An 18,918-nucleotide genomic window follows, 5' to 3' on the forward strand; every position below is an offset into this window, starting at 1 on the left:
GTCACTATGCTGCTTGAAAGAAGGCATTGTCAGATATCAGTGTAACTATGTGCATATACATACCATCAGCTAGTATTCAAATGGTGAGAGCTGTAATGCTTTCTGGCAAGAAGAATAGTCACCAGAGTGCATTAATGTTGCACATCTTTAGCGTTGTTCCCAGGCTTGAGTTATCACTGTGAAGGACATGGATAGAACACCACTAGATGTTGAATGATCACTGTGAAGGACACGGATGTGCCACATACTTGTCGGAAACTGTTATCAGCACAGGAGAGAAGTGGGTCTCCACTTAGCTGGCTGTTCAAATTATGCAATACCCAGATTTGTGGGGTATATCTGCACCTGCCATCTGAGAATAAGTAATGGACTCTCTGCACCATTGCTGAAATATCAGCAGCAGCTAGTCTATGGGATTATCAACCCAGGCATAAACTGTGGTTAAACTGCAATGCAAAAGTGGTGGAGTATGATGTGGTAGCATAAGTGGGAAGTACAAATTGCTGTTGAGTGACATGACATTGCTTTTCTGTGATGAATAGCAGTTCTACACCACCTGAGATGATCAACATTGATGAGTATGGTGGCAACCTGGACAGATGTCCCACTGTAGAGGCACAGAAGTGCTACTAATGTTGTTAGGAGCAATCGGGTATGATATCAGATAGTAGCTGGTAGTGACTGACAGTAAGCAAGAGCATAACAGTACCAGTATGTCACAGACACAAGGGCATCCCCCCACCCCTCCTGTTCTTAGAAAAATAATTAAAAATATAGCATATATAAGTGTTTCTCGTCCGAGAAAAAGATTTCAAGTTGGTATTATGTAGGTTTTTAACATGGTCAGAACTGGAACTTTGTTATGGCACTTACAAGGCAACCGCCATTCATATTCTAAAATATTAACAGTACTTCACACCCCCAGGTCTTCCTCCCCTCCTCCTCTGACAAAACGAGCTGGAATATATTTACTTCCCCCCTTGTTTTGCCATCTGCCTTCTTAAAATTCATTTTTTCACTTTTAACTAATTATCATTAACATACATGAGTATAATCTGCATTTTCATAACAGAGAAAGGTTGGCCCTCAGTTTTAAAGAATATAACACCAGATACAATTTTGTGCTTAGTTTTATGTATGTAATGGATTTTCCAGTTTATTTTGACTATTCCTAGTTAGTATCTTTCATTATATGGTGAAATCAGTAATTGTTTCGTAACTTAAATTCTACTGTTGACTTATAAACAAATATAAATTCTATAATAATTATAAACGTTTGGAAGACAAAACACTAGCATTCTTTAAGTATCGGTATTTATTTGGCTCTATTCGGAAACATGTTAGCAAAGCAAGCCCTTAATTAATTTGAAAGTAATTAACAGTTTTGTCAAAAGTAGTGTTTGCATAACTATGCATTATACGTTGATTTTATGATTTAAACAAATAATTCAGCCTAACCTTTGTAATACACTCCTGGAAATGGAAAAAAGAACACATTGACACCGGTGTGTCAGACCCACCATACTTGCTCCGGACACTGTGAGAGGGCTGTACAAGCAATGATCACACGCATGGCACAGCGGACACACCAGGAACCGCGGTGTTGGCCGTCGAATGGCGCTAGCTGCGCAGCATTTGTGCACCGCCGCCGTCAGTGTCAGCCAGTTTGCCATGGCATACGGAACACCATCGCAGTCTTTATCACTGGTAGCATGCCGCGACAGCGTGGACGTGAACCGTATGTGCAGTTGACGGACTTTGAACGAGGGCGTATAGTGGGCATGCAGGAGGCCGGGTGGACGTACCGCCGAATTGCTCAACACGTGGGGCGTGAGGTCTCCACAGTACATCGATGTTGTCGCCAGTGGTCGGCGGAAGGTGCACGTGCCCGTCGACCTGGGACCGGACCGCAGCGACGCACGGATGCACGCCAAGACCGTAGGATCCTACGCAGTGCCGTAGGAGACCGCACCGCCACTTCCCAGCAAATTAGGGACACTGTTGCTCCTGGGGTATCGGCGAGGACCATTCGCAACCATCTCCATGAAGCTGGGCTACGGTCCCGCACACCGTTAGGCCGTCTTCCGCTCACGCCCCAACATCGTGCAGCCCGCCTCCAGTGGTGTCGCGACAGGCGTGAATGGAGGGACGAATGGAGACGTGTCGTCTTCAGCGATGAGAGTCGCTTCTGCCTTGGTGCCAATGATGGTCGTATGCGTGTTTGGCGCCGTGCAGGTGAGCGCCACAATCAGGACTGCATACGACCGAGGCACACAGGGCCAACACCCGGCATCATGGTGTGGGGAGCGATCTCCTACACTGGCCGTACACCACTGGTGATCGTCGAGGGGACACTGAATAGTGCACGGTACATCCAAACCGTCATCGAACCCATCGTTCTACCATTCCTAGACCGGCAAGGGAACTTGCTGTTCCAACAGGACAATGCACGTCCGCATGTATCCCGTGCCACCCAACGTGCTCTAGAAGGTGTAAGTCAACTACCCTGGCCAGCAAGATCTCCGGATCTGTCCCCCATTGAGCATGTTTGGGACTGGATGAAGCGTCGTCTCACGCGGTCTGCACGTCCAGCACGAACGCTGGTCCAACTGAGGTGCCAGGTGGAAATGGCATGGCAAGCCGTTCCACAGGACTACATCCAGCATCTCTACGATCGTCTCCATGGGAGAATAGCAGCCTGCATTGCTGCGAAAGGTGGATATACACTGTACTAGTGCCGACATTGTGCATGCTCTGTTGCCTGTGTCTATGTGCCTGTGGTTCTGTCAGTGTGATCATGTGATGTATCTGACCCCAGGAATGTGTCAATAAAGTTTCCCCTTCCTGGGACAATGAATTCACGGTGTTCTTATTTCAATTTCCAGGAGTGTAGAAGAAAGTGTTAAGAAGGACCAATTTTTTTATGTATTCAGTTAATTTAATGAGTTAAGTTTTAATTGTAGTTTCGGTACATTTAACTTCGAACAATGTGTTGTTTCAGTACCTATTATTGCTTCAACTTAACTGTGAAATAAGTGTGACACTATTAGGCCATGTGTTAAAACAATGACAGTGTCTGCTCCATACATACCTTTCTATTCTTCAAGAACTGTGTACTTTGTGGTTAGGTTTTCACTGCTCGTAGATTTTCAATAGTAAACTATTGTAGCAGTATGTTGAGATTTGCCTGCAAACTGTTAATGAGGCTTATGGAAAGTTAAAACAATAGTGCACTGGCCATATATAACTGTGTATTATTGGGAGAGGGGGGGGGGGGGTTGTGAACAGTGAAAGTAAACTACTGTGAAATGTAACTGTGCACCTGTCGGTTACATTATTTAAAGCAGTCAGTATTGTATTTCCATACCCCATTTTTGAGCGAGAATCACAATGCGTTACGACACTGAGGACAAAAAATGAAGAAATAAAGAGGGCAAACCGTCACACTCCCTATAAAGATTCATACGTACACCATTGTGTGGACATCTTGTGTCTTCATGTATTACTTCTCATGTGACAGTATCTTGGTGCCTTTTGAAACAGAACAATACTTGACCACAGATGGCACATGTCTGTGTAAAATGTCTGCATGACATTGAGGTATTCCCATTCGCAGCAAGATCCCCAGGTCTCTCCCTGAGCACAAGGTCCCGAGTTTGATTACAGTGGGCTCAGGGATTTTCATCTGCCTCGAGATGACTGGGTGTTTGTGTTGTCCTCAGCATTTCATCATCATTTGTGAAAGAGGCATGATTGGGCTGAGCAAAGGTTGGTAATTAGTACGGGCTCTGATAACCGAGCAGTTGCGCACCCCACAAATCAAAAATCATCATCACAATCCCCAGGTCTGCCCCTGACAGAACAGGTGAAGGATCATCTCAGATGTCAACTCCATCCATTGCCAGTATTTAGGATGTCAAGGAAGAATTACAACAGTTGTGAGTTAGATTGCCTCAGGAGAGGATACAATGACTTTGTGGCACTGTTCCCAACTGAAACAGTGTGTGCTTCCAGCCCATAGATGCTGTTACATCCTTCCCAATCAAATCAGTGCATGCATCCAGGGGTGCAATGTCATACTGATAAGTTGGCTCATATGCCAAGTTCTGTGTAAATTTGGGTTTCTAATCACTTAAGTAATGTCACATACCCTCTCAAACCATGAAATTTTCTATTGTTTCACCTGGGTTTTTTTTTTCTTTTCTTTTTTTTTTTTTTTTTTTTAAAAAGGCAATGAACATAGATTCACATTCTTTGTTAGTCATTCAGCATTATGACATGCAATAGACTTCATCAGTTCACTTAACCCATTAATTTTATAAAATACATCTTTACATATTTAAGTTGATATTGGACATTTCTAAAAATTCTTCTAATGAATTGAATATGTTAATACACAATAAGTTGTGTAACTTTTCCTTAAATATTTTGATTGGCATGCTGGAGGCATGTTTAGATAACTTGTTATATATTTTAACTGCTATATACTTACAACTATTGTTAGGTTTTGCTAATCTGTTTTGTGGCAAGAGTGCTGGCCGCGGTGGCCGAGCAGTTCTAGGCGCTACAGTCTGGAACTGCGCGACCGCTACAGTCGCAGGTTCGAATCCTGCCTCGGGCATGGATGTGTGTGATGTCCTTACGTTAGTTAGGTTTAAGTAGTTCTAAGTTCTAGGGGACTGATGACCTCAGATGTTAAGTCCCATAGTGCTCAGAGCCTATTTATTTATTTATTTATTTATTGGCAAGATTAGTGAAGTTTGATTTCTTACATGTAAATTTGATAGTTCAGCAAGTATACAGTTAACACTATCAAGAATATACAGATTAATAAATGTTAATATTCTGTATTTAATGAATAATGGCTTACAATCTGTCCTATTATATGCCTTACCCACTTCTCTGACTGCTTTCTTCTGAATCACCAGAATTTTACATGTTTTTTCACGATTCCCCAGAGTATTAAAAAAAAGCATTGAAAAAGTATTGCAAGAAAGTAAAGCACACTGTTCTTACAAATAATCAAATGTCACACAGTACATCAGTCAGATATATAACACTTGATAGCTATGTGTTCAACATGAGAGTTCCATGTTAGCTTATTGCAAAGTATAATACCTTAAAATGTTGTTTTTTGTTTTTCTATTTTTACAGTATTTGACAGACTGAACCACATATTGTGTGTCTTTTTCTCATTTAATTGTAGACCATTTGCATTTTCTTTTGCCAAATTCATAATACTAACAGGGTTATCAAAGATATGTTTTACAGACAGAAATGCTGTATAATCTGCATGCTTATACGTCTTTAGGTCTATGTTTCCTGCTAAGTGGTTTGTATGTACAAGGAATAGAAGTTGTCCTAATTTAGTTCCCTGTGGTAGTCTGTGTCGAACCTCAACTGTATTTGACAGATGACTTCCTGAACTCACCTCTTGCTTCCTATTATTAAGATATGATTTGACAAGTTTTAAACTTTTGTCACATGTTCCATAGTACTCAAATTTAGGGAACAAAGAGTAGTCAACACAGTCAAAGGCCTCGCTCAAATCACATTAGGTTATGTGTACGTGAGCTTGCCCTTGAATGCTGCTAAAATGTCTTTCACTAAGAGTTCTATGAAATCTATAGATGACTTCTCTTTTCTGTAATCAAAATGTGATGTACCTAACACATCATTTAGGTCTAGGTACTCATACAACTGCTGTAACATTATGCCTTCAAGGACTTTGGCTAGTACTGGAATTAGTGAAATTGGCCTGTAGTTTGCTTGACTTACATCTGTAAATATTGAGGCCATTTACAGTAAATTGCTACTTTCCATGCAGTTTTAGAATAAATGCAACTACATGTAGTCAACTGAAATTTTCAGACTTGAACTAAAATATTTGAATAATTATATCATAATGAAAATTTAAACAAAAAATTTATTAAAATATGAAACAGAACTATTGATGATCAGTAGTTACCTTCAAGAGTGGAAATATTAAATATAGCTGACAGACATATATAAAAGTAGAAGTACACAACCTATCCTACCCTCCTTCTTTGGGAGCAGTGGGGGCAGGGGATATGTTGAGGAAGAAATTGTAGATCACTCAGATCTCAAGGATGAGTGGGACCCGGCTGTAGAGAGCACAGGGGTAAACTGCCTGCTCCCGGTAGCTGAGTGGTCAGCGCGACAGAATGTCAATCCTAAGGGCCCAGGTTCGATTCCCAGCTGGGTCGGAGATTTTCTCCACCCAGGGACTGGGTGTTGTGTTGTCCTAATCATCATCATTTCATCCCCATCAATGTGCATGTCGCCGAAGTGGCGTCAAATCGAAAGACTTGCACCCGATGAATGGTCTACCCGACGGGAGGCCCTAGTCACATGACATTTACTGGGGTAAATTGAGATATAGGGAGGTGTCAGAGAGACTAGAATGTCAGACACATCTCTGACCTGCTCTCTCTGATGGCTCCCTCTCATCTGTGTCTACTCTTGTCTTCACTACAGATTCAAAATATCTCTGACGTTGTTCTGTTTTTGACACCTATTTCCCAACAACATTGACCAGTTCTGACAATAGGTGGAAATCTTGTGAAGCACTATCTCCAGTCCTGGTGGCATGGCACATTTATGATTGTCATTGTGCACTAGAGAATTTATTTAGAGTTGACAACCTTACATTTTGCAGACGTATCTCCAGAAGCCTAAGTATTCACTTTTAATAACTTTACTTATGTCTTGACCATACTTTTTTCATCAACCTTACGTATTTCGACTTTGTCATTTTCAAAGACATTGCTATATCAGGACAAGTGCTCAAGAATGTTGACATGATACAATGTAATGTTTTTATATGACTGCCTTTGAAAATAATGGAAATTCAAAATGCATAAGGTTGATGAGAAATAAAAATTTGGTAAAGACATAAGTAAAGTTATTAAAAGTGCATTCAGATGGCCACATCATCTCATAGCACTTTCATGCAAATTGCGGCCTAAGTACTCTTACTCTTATCATCCAATACATGTATTCTTTAATGGTATTTTGGCTAACAATAAGAGCAAATTTCATATGAACTCAGCCACATGCATCCACAGTACTAGGAGTAGAAAGAATGTCCAAACACACTATGGGTCCCACTCTAAGGTTCAGAACTGAATTTTGTAATCTGCCACAGAACTCTTTTATCAGCTTGCCAGTGGGAATCAGTCAAGGAATTGGAAAAACCTAGATAATCTAAACCAACTAAAAGAGCAGCTTATTAGCCACTGCTATAATTTATAAAAATATGTGGATTTTGAAACATGTATTCCATTGAACTCCTTTTCAACAGCCTTTACCTTTCCCAGTACACAGACAGTTGATGGTATTTTACTCCAGTTAGTAAAGTTACAGTAGTGGTTAAAGTCTTGATAAGTATGTTCCAGATGAAGTAATAAAAGACAGCAAAGACCCAAAATGGTTTAATTGTACCATCTGTACAATGGTACAGAAATGGATACTATTACACTCTTGCTACAAAAGAGATGCAGGGATATTTACAGAGAAAAGTTAATAGCACCTCCCGTATGTTTAAGAAGGGTCATGTGTGAAGCTCATAATAACTTTCACAGTCAAATCCTGGTGGAAAACTTATCAGAAAATTCTAATGTGTTCTGGTCATATTTAAAACCAACACACTTACAATAAGAAATATTTTTAAGAGAAACATTTCTGAGATAATGCTACACAAATATATATTACATCTTGGTTCAAGCAGTATTTATCTGCATTTTTTAACCAGTAGTTGGTAGCAATTTTATCAACGTAGGTTACTGATCTGCTGTTTGGTCTAGTGCTTTCATAAAAGTTTAACTTGAAACCAAATTTCTGATTTTAATTGCAAAACTTTGTGGAATCACTGCTTTAAAATAACGTATTTATGTTGAAGTCTGTTGAAATCACAACTTTTTTTCTTGCTGTCTTTGTGAAGTTTTTTAAGAAGACATTGGAATTTAGCCTAGAACCCTTTCATTATAGCACATCCAGGAATTCTACAAATTGCTAGAATCACTGTATTCAGATCACTTAACTCTATAGAGCAACTCTCAAACACATGTTCTTCAATTAAATGACTACAATTTTCTCTTCCTTTATAACTTACTTAAGTGCCAACAAGAATGCAGGAGCCACTACAAGATTTGTTTCTCCCACAAAAACTGCTAGCTACCTTAGAAATAGTAATACAATTAAAACTTGTATACAATCTTCTGGTAATTGGTTTCATTTTGACAGATTATTTTAATATTTACATATTCCGAAAGCACAATTTTAAGTTCACCAATTGTAGCATAATTCCTCAGGCTTTCCCAGCAATATGTTGACATGATGAGTAAGTGGATCTTCTAGCAGTTGTTCATGTCATTCTCACATGATATTTCAACAGCAAGTCACACCACTGAAATATCATGTGAGAACAGTGTGAAGAAATGGCAAGAGAAGCTGATTATTCAACAATTAATTTTAGAGTATTTAAGTTTTGGTAGCTCTGCTGGTAAACCATTAATATTCTAGTGCATAAACAGAGAATTTTTTTGCTTCACTGTGATTTCATATTTGTCCTGTCCGTGGTATCTATGCTTTTTATTTTCAGTTTTTACCTTTCCTTTGTCACCTTCATCAGAATGTTTCAGGTTTCTTTGTGTTTTAGGATTTTTACCCACATCTACAAACATTTTACTGAAGTTCATAGAGCCTACTGAATGTACATGTTATAACTGAAAAAAGCAGACAGAGTGCAAAAATATTAATTTTCTTATTTAAAAATTTATTTATGAATGAATGAATGAGAGATATTAATATTGGTATCCTGGCCACTGAAAAACAATTAAGGCTGGTTAATGTGAACAAGGCACCAGGCCTTAAGTGGATTCCAGCTAGCTTTTGCATTGAATATGCTCCTTTCACTTTCTGGGGTCATAATATGACAAACCTAAAAATCACCTTCACGAAACAAATACGAGCTGTTAGAATAAATTCCACCAGTCCAAGGCTAACACCCTCCAAACAGCTATTTCAGCAGCTAAATATTCTACATTTATCATGCCTCCACAGATAAAAAAGGGTAACTAACATAAAAAGGTGCACTGAAAATTTCAAAACAATTCAGATCTTCATTCATATAATACAAGAATGGGCAATGATATTCGTGTAAAAAGAATAAACAAGCTATTGCACATAAACAAACAAACGTTCAAAGTACAAAATTGAAAAAAATCTTCCAGTGCATAAAAAATAAATGAAAAAATTTTCTACATTTGAGGAACAAATGTTCAAGTTTTTAATGACCAACTACTATTACAGTGTAAACAAATACCTTCAACAAACTAGTAGCAAGTAATTATATTCATGTACTGTGTTGATACTATATGCCATACTCAATATCAATAGCATTTTCAGTCAAATGTTTGCTATGATCCAAAGTAGTACTTTAAACTGAAATATCACAACTATTATGTGTTTTTGTTTAAATCTTAACAAAGTGATCAATGAAAAATATCTTTTATGTAATTCTTCAAAATTGTGTGTACAGTTTTAATGTAAGATTGTGTAGGTGTATTGGCACCTTTGTATTTGTAGGATACTGTACATCCTTATATTTGTTTGTGTGTATTTTAATTTTTTTATATACTACATAATTTCTGGCAAAATCCCTGCAGTGTAAAGTGTCGCCAACTGAATAAACTATTACTGCTACTGCTAATAATAATAATAATAATAATAATAATAATAATAATATCAAAAAGTGAGGAGACCAGATCTTTCCCAGCAGAGCAATCACTTTTTGTTTTTTGGGAGTTGGTGACGAAAGAGACACTCACACTGAGCTTTACTATTTGCGCTAGGACCAATATGATGCACCCCCGTTTCATCAGCAGTGATTACCTTTGAAAGAAACTTTGGATCCTCTTTTAACATCAGCTTCAACTTTATGCAGACCTGCATGTGAATGTCTTTTTATTTGCAAATCAGCAGTCTTGGCACCCACCACACAGAAACATGTCTCGTGTACATTTTCGGTCACCAACACATAGGTGACACCCAGTGAAATTTTCAGTATTTCAGAACGCATTCAGAAGGACATTCATTAATCCTGTCTCAGAATGATGGCAGCTGTGTTGATGTTTCATTCCACGAGAGCAGTAACTGGAACACCAAGACCCCTTCCTTTGAAACTGATGGCCTCCTCTCTTTAAACAATTCAAACCATTTTCAAGCTGTGCAGTATGTAATGACAGACTCTCCATAGGTGTCCTGCAACTTTGCATTGGCCTAAGTTGAAGATCCATTGAGGTGAAAGGAGAATTTCAAAGCTGTACATTGTTCATCATGTGATCACCTCCCCTGTTGCAGTAGACAATATGGAAAGTGTCTCAGCTAGTGTGTGTCTCAGAGGAAGGTACCAAGAATGCCAATAATGAAACTAGTACTGTGTGTTTGTTACACATTAAGCTAACAGAATATTATTTATGATCATTCTTAATTGAATACCCTCATACAGTTTCACAAGCCTAAATGGATTGTTTTCCTCAGGATGCGGGTTTACACATATTGCGTGTTATTGAAGTTTATGGAAGTTACACAATTAAAATAAAATTACTAATCTTAAATTTTTGTAGATAGAGACCCTGATGTCTTAACAGATGTCTATCATCCTGTTATTTCTTCTTGTCAGTGTTTTTCATATATTCTTTTCCTTGCCAAGCTTCCAGAAAACCACCTCATTTCTACCTCATTTCTTACCTTATCAGTCCATCTAATTTTCAACATTCTTCTGTAAGCACTGCATATCAGATGCTTCAATTCTCTTCTGTTCTCATTTCTCTACAGTCCATGTTTCACTACCATACAATGCTGTGCTCCAAACATATATTCTCAGAAATTTCTTCCTCAAATTAAGGCCTGTGTTTGATACCAGTAGACTTTTCTTGGCCAGGAATGGCCTTTTTGCCAGTGCTAGTCTGCTTTTGATGTCCTCCTTGGTCCATCCATCATGGGTTATTTTGTTACTTAGGTATCACAATACTTGACTTACTTGAAAAATAACAAAATCAGCAGCTCTATTTGAATCCATGTTGTTTATTCTTTTTAACACATGCTACCACTTTGGACATCAAGTGGTGTTTCCTTCAGGCCCCAAGTGTAACTTGGCATCCACAACCCTTTTCATGTGCAATGAACAGGATCATATGCTGTGGGCAAAAATTAACTGGATTCTGTCATTTCCATGACAATATTCCTTGACTTCATCTGCTTCATGATCCCCTACTCTGATGTAAAGTTTCTCACTGTACTCATTTCTGCTACTTATCGTTAGTTTCATCTTTCCTCAGTTTACTCCCAGTCCATTTTCTGTACTCATTAGACAGTTCATTCCATTCAACATATCATGTAATTCTTCTTCACTTTCACTGAGGAGAGCAGTGACATCAATGAATCTTATCACTGATACACTTTCGCTCTGACTTTTAATTCCACTCCTGATCTGTTAAAGTAAATAAATCAGAACTGTCTTTCATCTCCTCTCCTATGGTGGAGCTTGGTTCTGTGTTGTGAATTTCTTTTGTTCCTAAGAGTTTCTTTTGTTTTCCATATTTTTACTCTATGAAGATTTTGTTGTTGCTGTGAGTCAACTTTTAGATATTAAAGGAAGAAGAACACTATTCCTAAAAGTGTTGTGTTCTTTCTATAGAATTATATCTTCTGTTCATCCACATGACCCTCCCTTTTATTTCGTTTACTACACTCTTCACTAGTAGAAGCCGACCTTGGGGAAGATCAGTTTGGATTCCGTAGAAATATTGGAACACGTGAGGCAATACTGACCCTACGACTGATCTTAGAAGCTAGATTAAAGAAAGACAAACCTACATTCCTAGCATTTGTAGACTTAGAAAAAGCTTATGACAATGTTGACTGGAATACTCTCTTTCAAATTCTGAAGGTGGCAGGGGTAAAATACAGGGAGCGAAAAGCTATTTACAATTTGTACAGAAACCAGATGGCAGTTATAAGAGTCGAGGGACATCATAGGGAAGCAGTGGTTGGGAAGGGAGTGAGACAGGGTTGTAGCCTCTCCCCGATGTTGTTCAATCTGTATATTGAGCAAGCAGTAAAGGAAACAAAAGAAAAATTCGGAATTGGTATTAATATCCATGGAGAAGAAATAAAAACTTTGAGGTTTGCCAATGACATTGTAATTCTCTCAGAGACAGCAAAGGACTTGGAAGAGCAGTTGAATGGAATGGATAGTGTCTTGAAAGGAGGATATAAGATGAACATCAACAAAAGCAAAACAAGGATAATGGAATGTAGTCGAATTAAGTTGGGTGATGCTGATGAAATTAGATTAGGAAATGAGACTTAAGTAGTCAAGGAGTTTTGCTACATGGGGAGCAAAATAACTGTTGATGGTCGAAGTAGAGAAGATATACAATGTAGACTGGCAATGGCAAGGAAAGCGTTTCTGAAGAAGAGAAATTTGTTAACATCAAGTAAAGAGTATTTGTATGCAGTGTAGCCATGTATGGAAGTGAAACATGGATGATAAATAGTTTGGACAACAAGAGAATAGAAGCGTTTGAAATGTGGTGCTACAGAAGAACGCTGAAGATTGGATGGGTAGATCACATAACTACTGAGGAAGTATTGAATAGGATTGGGGAGAAGAGAAGGTTGTGGCACAACTTGACCAGAAGAAGGGATTGGTTGGTAGGACATGTTCTGAGGTATCAAGGGATCACCAATTTAGTATTGGAGGGCAGCGTGGAGGGTAAAAATCGTAGAGGGAGACCAAGAGATGAATACACTAAACAGATACAGAAGGATATAGGTTGCAGTAGGTACTGGGAGATGAAGGTTGCACAGGATAGAGTAGCATGGAGAGCTGCATCAAACCAGTCTCAGGACTGATGACCACAACAACAACAACAACAACAACAACCTCTTCGCCGGCTAAAGTGGCCGTGTGGTTAAAGGCGCTGCAGTCTGGAACCGCAAGACCGCTACGGTCGCAGGTTTGAATCCTGCCTCGGGCATGGATGTTTGTGATGTCCTTAGGTTAGTTAGGTTTAACTAGTTCTAAGTTCTAGGGGACTAATGACCTCAGCAGTTGAGTCCCATAGTGCTCAGAGCCATTTTTGAACAACCTCTTCAGTGTATAGATTGAACAGTAGGGGCAAAAGATTACTTTGTTCTTGGTCTTCCAATCTTATTTTTCCCTCTAAATTGTTGTATCCATCTTTCCCTATTTTACTCCTATTTTTTTCAGAATTTTGAACATCTTGCACCATTTGGCATTGTTGAGCACTTTTCTCAGGTCAACAAATCCTATGAATGTGTCTTGATTTAACTTTAGTCTTGATCCATTATCAAGCATCAGAACTGCCTCTTGGGTGCCACTACCTTTCCTAAAAACCAAATTGATTGTCATCTAATGGATCTTCAGTTCTCTTTTCCAATCTTCTGTATATTATTTTTCTCAGTAACTTGGATTCCCAAGTCTGATGGTATAGTTTGAGTCTTGTATGTTCTACTCACCAACGTGAATAGTGGTTTTGTGACACCTCCCCCAATGATTTTAGGAATTCTAATAGAATATCATCTGTCCCTTCTTTCTTATTTGGTCTTGAGCCTTCCAAAGGTCTTTAAAATTCTGATGCTACCACTGGATCCTCTATCTCTTCTGTATTGACTCTTGATTCTTCTCCCATCAAATCATCGAACAAGCCCTCCCCCTCACTGAGGTCTTCAATGTACTTTTTCCACCTATCCACTCTCTCCTCTGCATTTAACAGTGGAACTCCTAGTGCACTCTTAATGTTATCACTCTTGTTTTTAATCCCACAGATGACCATTTTCACTTTTATATATGCTGAGTTAGTTCTTTGGACAATAATTTCTTTTCTGATTTCTTCACATTTTTCATGTGGCCATTTACCTTAGCTTCCCTGTACTTCCTATTTATTTGATTCCTAAGTGACCTGTAGTTCTATATTCCTGAATTTCCCTGAACATTTTCATACTTCCTTCTTTCGCTAACCAACTGAAATATTTCTTCTGTTAGGCAAAGTTTTTTTGCCCTTACCTTCCTTGTACTTACATTTTTGTTTCCAACTTCTGTGATTGCCCTTTCTAGAGATGCCCATTCCTCTTCAACTGCATACTGAGCTACTCATTATCACAGTATCTGTAGCCTCAGAGAACTTGAAGTGTACCTCTTCACCCCTTAGTACTTCCATATCCCACTTCTTTGCACATTGATTCTTTCTGACTCATCTCTTAAGCTTCAGCCTGCTGTCATCAATACTAAATGGTGAGCTGAACCTATATATGTTCCTGAGCATGTCTTACAATACAATACTTGAGTTTTGAATCTCTACCTGACCTAAATGGAAGCTTCCTGTACCTCCCAGCCTTTTTCCTAGTATACCTCCTCCTCTTGTAATTCGGGAATAGAGTATTACCTATTAATATCTGAAATTTATTTCAGAACTCAATAAGTTTTTCTCCTCTCACATTCCTGTTACCAAGCCCATGTTCTCCTGTAACCCCTTCTCTGCTCCTTCCCCTACAACTGCTTTCCAGTCTTCCATGACTGTCAGATTTTCATGTCCCTTTATGTACTGAATTACCCTTTCAATATCCTCATATACTTTCTCCATCTCTTCATCTTCTGTTTGCAGTTTCGATATGTATACCCGAACTATCGTTTTCAGCATTGGTTTGTTGTTGATTCTAATGAGAACAACCCTATCACTGAACCAATCACAGTAACTCACTCTCTGCCATACTTTCCTATTCATAACAAGTCCTACTTCCATTATGTCATCTTCTGACCAAAAATCCTTGTCTTCTTTCCATTTCACTTCACTGGTCCCCACTATACATAGACTGAGCCTTAGCATTTTCTTTTTCAGATTTTCTAGTTTCCCTGCCATGTTCAAACTTTTGACATTCCATACTTCACACTCTGACTCAGATCTCTACACACATTCCATTTTATGGAGGTTTCTGGGTTGCTGCAAATACTCATTTTAGGACAAGGTTTTCCCTTGCAGATAGTAATAAACTATATTTTATCCCTTTTTAATATGTGCACTGTTCTCAACTCAACTACCACTGCAGAATTCATAACTCAAAGTTCTTCTGGGACTGACTTGAAATTGATTACTATTTCAAACACTTGTGCAACATGATAGCCAGCAGTTAAGGGAACTAACAGATACATTAACATGTTATGCAACATTTACATGCACTTTACATGACGTCATACTTACAAGAAGAAATATTTTTCATTGGATCAATGTTTAGTAATGAGCTTTAAAAGTTATGAATTTTCATTTTTACAATTCATATCTCGACTAATATTGTATCCATAAAAGATCCTTCCACCTATAATTTATTAATTCCTTAAATTATTGAACAAACATGACAATTTGTCATTATAAATCATTGCAAATTATTACAGTTTAACCCAAAAATGTCCAAAACCAATATTTTCCCCAAAAATAGAAGTTTATAGTTTGTAACAAGGATGTTTGTTCCATAACAATTCCTGATTTTAATTTTGCAAAAAACTGACAACTCTATTGTTTCCATACATGCTAGCAAAGGTGTCTAAAATTTGCTTTCCAAAAATAATAATTTGCATTTCACTAACATGTTTTGGAAAATGATTTATTTGATTGTTATGTCTGTCCCTTTTTTTTTTTAGAACAAGCTTTCTTAGCTTATGTAAGTCCCACTTGTTGCAATGTTAACCACTGAATATGATTATGTCTATCAAAGGTATCTGTTGTGAGAACTATTTCATATAACCATTGTTACTTACACTCCTGGAAATAGAAATAAGAACACTGTGAATTCATTGTCCCAGGAAGGGGAAACTTTATAGACACATTCCTGGGGTCAGATACATCACATGATCGCACTGACAGAACCACAGGCACATAGACACAGGCAACAGAGCATGCACAATGTCGGCACTAGTACAGTGTATATCCACCTTTCGCAGCAATGCAGGCTGCTATTCTCCCATGGAGACGATCGTAGAGATGCTGGATGTAGTCCTGTGGAACGGCTTGCCATGCCATTTCCACTTGGCGCCTCAGTTGGACCAGCGTTCGTGCTGGACGTGCAGACTGCGTGAGACGACGCTTCATCCAGTCCCAAACATGCTCAATGGGGGACAGATCCGGAGATCTTGCTGGCCAGGGTAGTTGACTTACACCTTCTACAGCACGTTGGGTGGCACGGGATACATGCGGACGTGCATTGTCCTGTTGGAACAGCAAGTTCCCTTGCCGGTCTAGGAATGGTCGAACGATGGGTTCGATGACGGTTTGGATGTACCGTGCACTATTCAGTGTCCCCTCGATGATCACCAGTGGTGTACGGCCAGTGTAGGAGATCGCTCCTCACACCATGATGCCGGGTGTTGGCCCTGTGTGCCTCGGTCGTATGCAGTCCTGATTGTGGCGCTCACCTGCACGGCGCCAAACACGCATACGACCATCATTGGCACCAAGGCAGAAGCGACTCACATCGCAGAAGACGACACATCTCCATTCGTCCCTCCATTCACGCCTGTCGTGACACCACTGGAGGCGAGCTGCACGATGTTGGGGCGTGAGCGGAAGACGGCCTAACGGTGTGCGGGACCGTAGCCCAGCTTCATGGAGACGGTTGCGAATGGTCCTCGCCGATACCCCAGGAGCAACAGTGTCCCTAATTTGCTGGGAAGTGGCGGTGCGGTCCCCTACGGCACTGCGTAGGATCCTACGGTTTTGGCGTGCATCCGCACGTCGCTGCGGTCTGGTCCCAGGTCGACGGGCACGTGCACCTTCCGCCGACCACTGGCGACAACATCGATGTACTGTGGAGACCTCACGCCCCACGTGTTGAGCAATTCGGCGGTACGTCCACCCGGCCTCCCGCATGCCCACTATATGCCCTCGCTCAAAGTCCGTCAACTGCACATACGGTTCACGTCCACGCTGTCGCGGCATGCTACCAGTGTTAAAGACTGCGATGGAGCTCCGTATGCCACGGCAAACTGGCTGACACTGACGGCGGCGGTGCACAAATGCTGCGCAGCTAGCGCCATTCGACGGCCAACACCGCGGTTCCTGGTGTGTCCGCTGTGCCGTGCGTGTGATCATTGCTTGTACAGCCCTCTCGCAGTGTCCGGAGCAAGTATGGTGGGTCTGACACACCGGTGTCAATGTGTTCTTTTTTCCATTTCCAGGAGTGTATATTCCCACATAACAAGAATGAGTTTCGAGAACAAAATATATCTAACTATCTTTGTATATGTAACTAGCCAAGTAGAACAATTACACAGCGAATTCTACTAACAATACCGAAAATAGTAATTCCAGTTGCATGAAATACTGTCTCTAACCCTTTGTCATAATAGTTCAACAGCACTACATATCTAATCTATAATTTTTTCACATTTTTCATTGCAGATACCTGTTGTTGTGCTGTGGAAACTGCTGGATGGTAAAGGGAAGGTTATTTGTTGTGTAAAAATTCCATGTGAAATTCGCTGAAAAAGCTCAAAACACATATCAAAGCATAGTCCAAAAGCAGATAGTAATGAACCTTTTACCGAAAGCACTAGTACTCTCTGTCTGACAAGAATTTCTTCAAATGACATGTTTCAATTTCCCATGAATAGTAAATCAAAAACAGTTTTCAAGGCCAAAACAATGCATAAACCACTTTTGCAGTATTAAATTTTATAAAGTTATGTTTACAATTTACTTTACTTTTATGAAGTTTCTAAATTTCAAACATATAGTGACTTTGTTAATGTATGCTGAAATTCTTCCTCTCAAATGAGCCATTACAACAAGAACTGAAGTAAATCTTTGAAATTTAGTATGCAGTTTGATTTAAAACAACTGAATCCTCATGAATCAACAACAGGCAGTTATACATAATTATCATGCATCATTGCTTCCTTTATTATTTGATTTTATTATGCATTCCCCTAAGCCCAAAAGCATCAGAACTGCTCAGATATTGAATGAGTAAGTATTTTTACATAAAATTTGCAGTTATGGAAACAGTAGGGTACAGTATGACAGTCATAGTAGTACTCATATAAACTAATGTTACATTGTAACACATGAAAATAAACAAGGTTCAAAATAAAGCATGACCTTGGAAATAATATTTATACATACACTACAAGGCATTCATATTAGTAATATCTTAACAGTTGAAAATCAATTTAATATCGCTCACAAAAAAATAATTTATATTTATGCTTGCACTAATGGAGCATCACAGATGTACACTAAAACTACACAAATTTATGGTAAAAACTTCACCATTTTAGTAGAATGTATTTTGCAAAAGGTACTCTTTCAATTTCCTTTTGATCTGGGTTGTTGGAGAATTGAAAACTTTCTTGCCTGAGCATTTCTGCACAAGGGTGAAGTTAGTCTGGTTGCTACATAAGTCCTGTTTTAAGGCATAAAACCTAGACTATCAAATAACAGAAGAAAGGCACTTGGTTGGACAAGTCTTATTTCACACTGTTTACATCTTCTGGCCAAGTTTACGTCCCAATAGTGAAACATGGCATTATTAATTCTCAGTTGAGCATCACTCATAATGCCTATAAACATTGATGTAATCACATAACAATGCATGAAAATATCTTAAGCACCTCTTACACCCTCTTATGTGAAGAGGATGATGAATCATGCATAATGCAAAAGTTGTGGAATGAAATATTAACTCTAGATCTAGGATAGGGTAGCGTCAGTAGAATTTGCCGGTAGTATACTCACCCAAGAACTTAGCAGAATCCACTTGTTGTATTTGTTGTCCATCATATTTATTAAATTTTATATTTATGTTCACTTTTTCTTC

At 39.1% G+C, this 18,918-nt stretch overlaps 1 protein-coding gene across 1 annotated transcript in view; it reads left to right on the top strand.

Annotated features, from left to right (window-relative positions):
• The window catches only part of LOC126106642 (NPC intracellular cholesterol transporter 2 homolog a-like), a 101,976-nt gene extending 84,090 nt beyond the window's left edge, over positions 1-17,886 (top strand). Inside the window, exon 4 of the mRNA XM_049912998.1 lies at positions 17,502-17,886. Coding sequence (XP_049768955.1) covers positions 17,502-17,585 — 84 coding nt within the window. The 3' untranslated portion in view covers positions 17,586-17,886. The remainder of the gene's footprint in view (positions 1-17,501) is intronic.
• The last annotated feature ends 1,032 nt before the right edge of the window (positions 17,887-18,918 follow it).

Source organism: Schistocerca cancellata, chromosome 10 (genome assembly GCF_023864275.1).
Source record: "Schistocerca cancellata isolate TAMUIC-IGC-003103 chromosome 10, iqSchCanc2.1, whole genome shotgun sequence".
In the NCBI taxonomy this organism is placed as follows: Eukaryota; Metazoa; Arthropoda; class Insecta; order Orthoptera; family Acrididae; genus Schistocerca; species Schistocerca cancellata.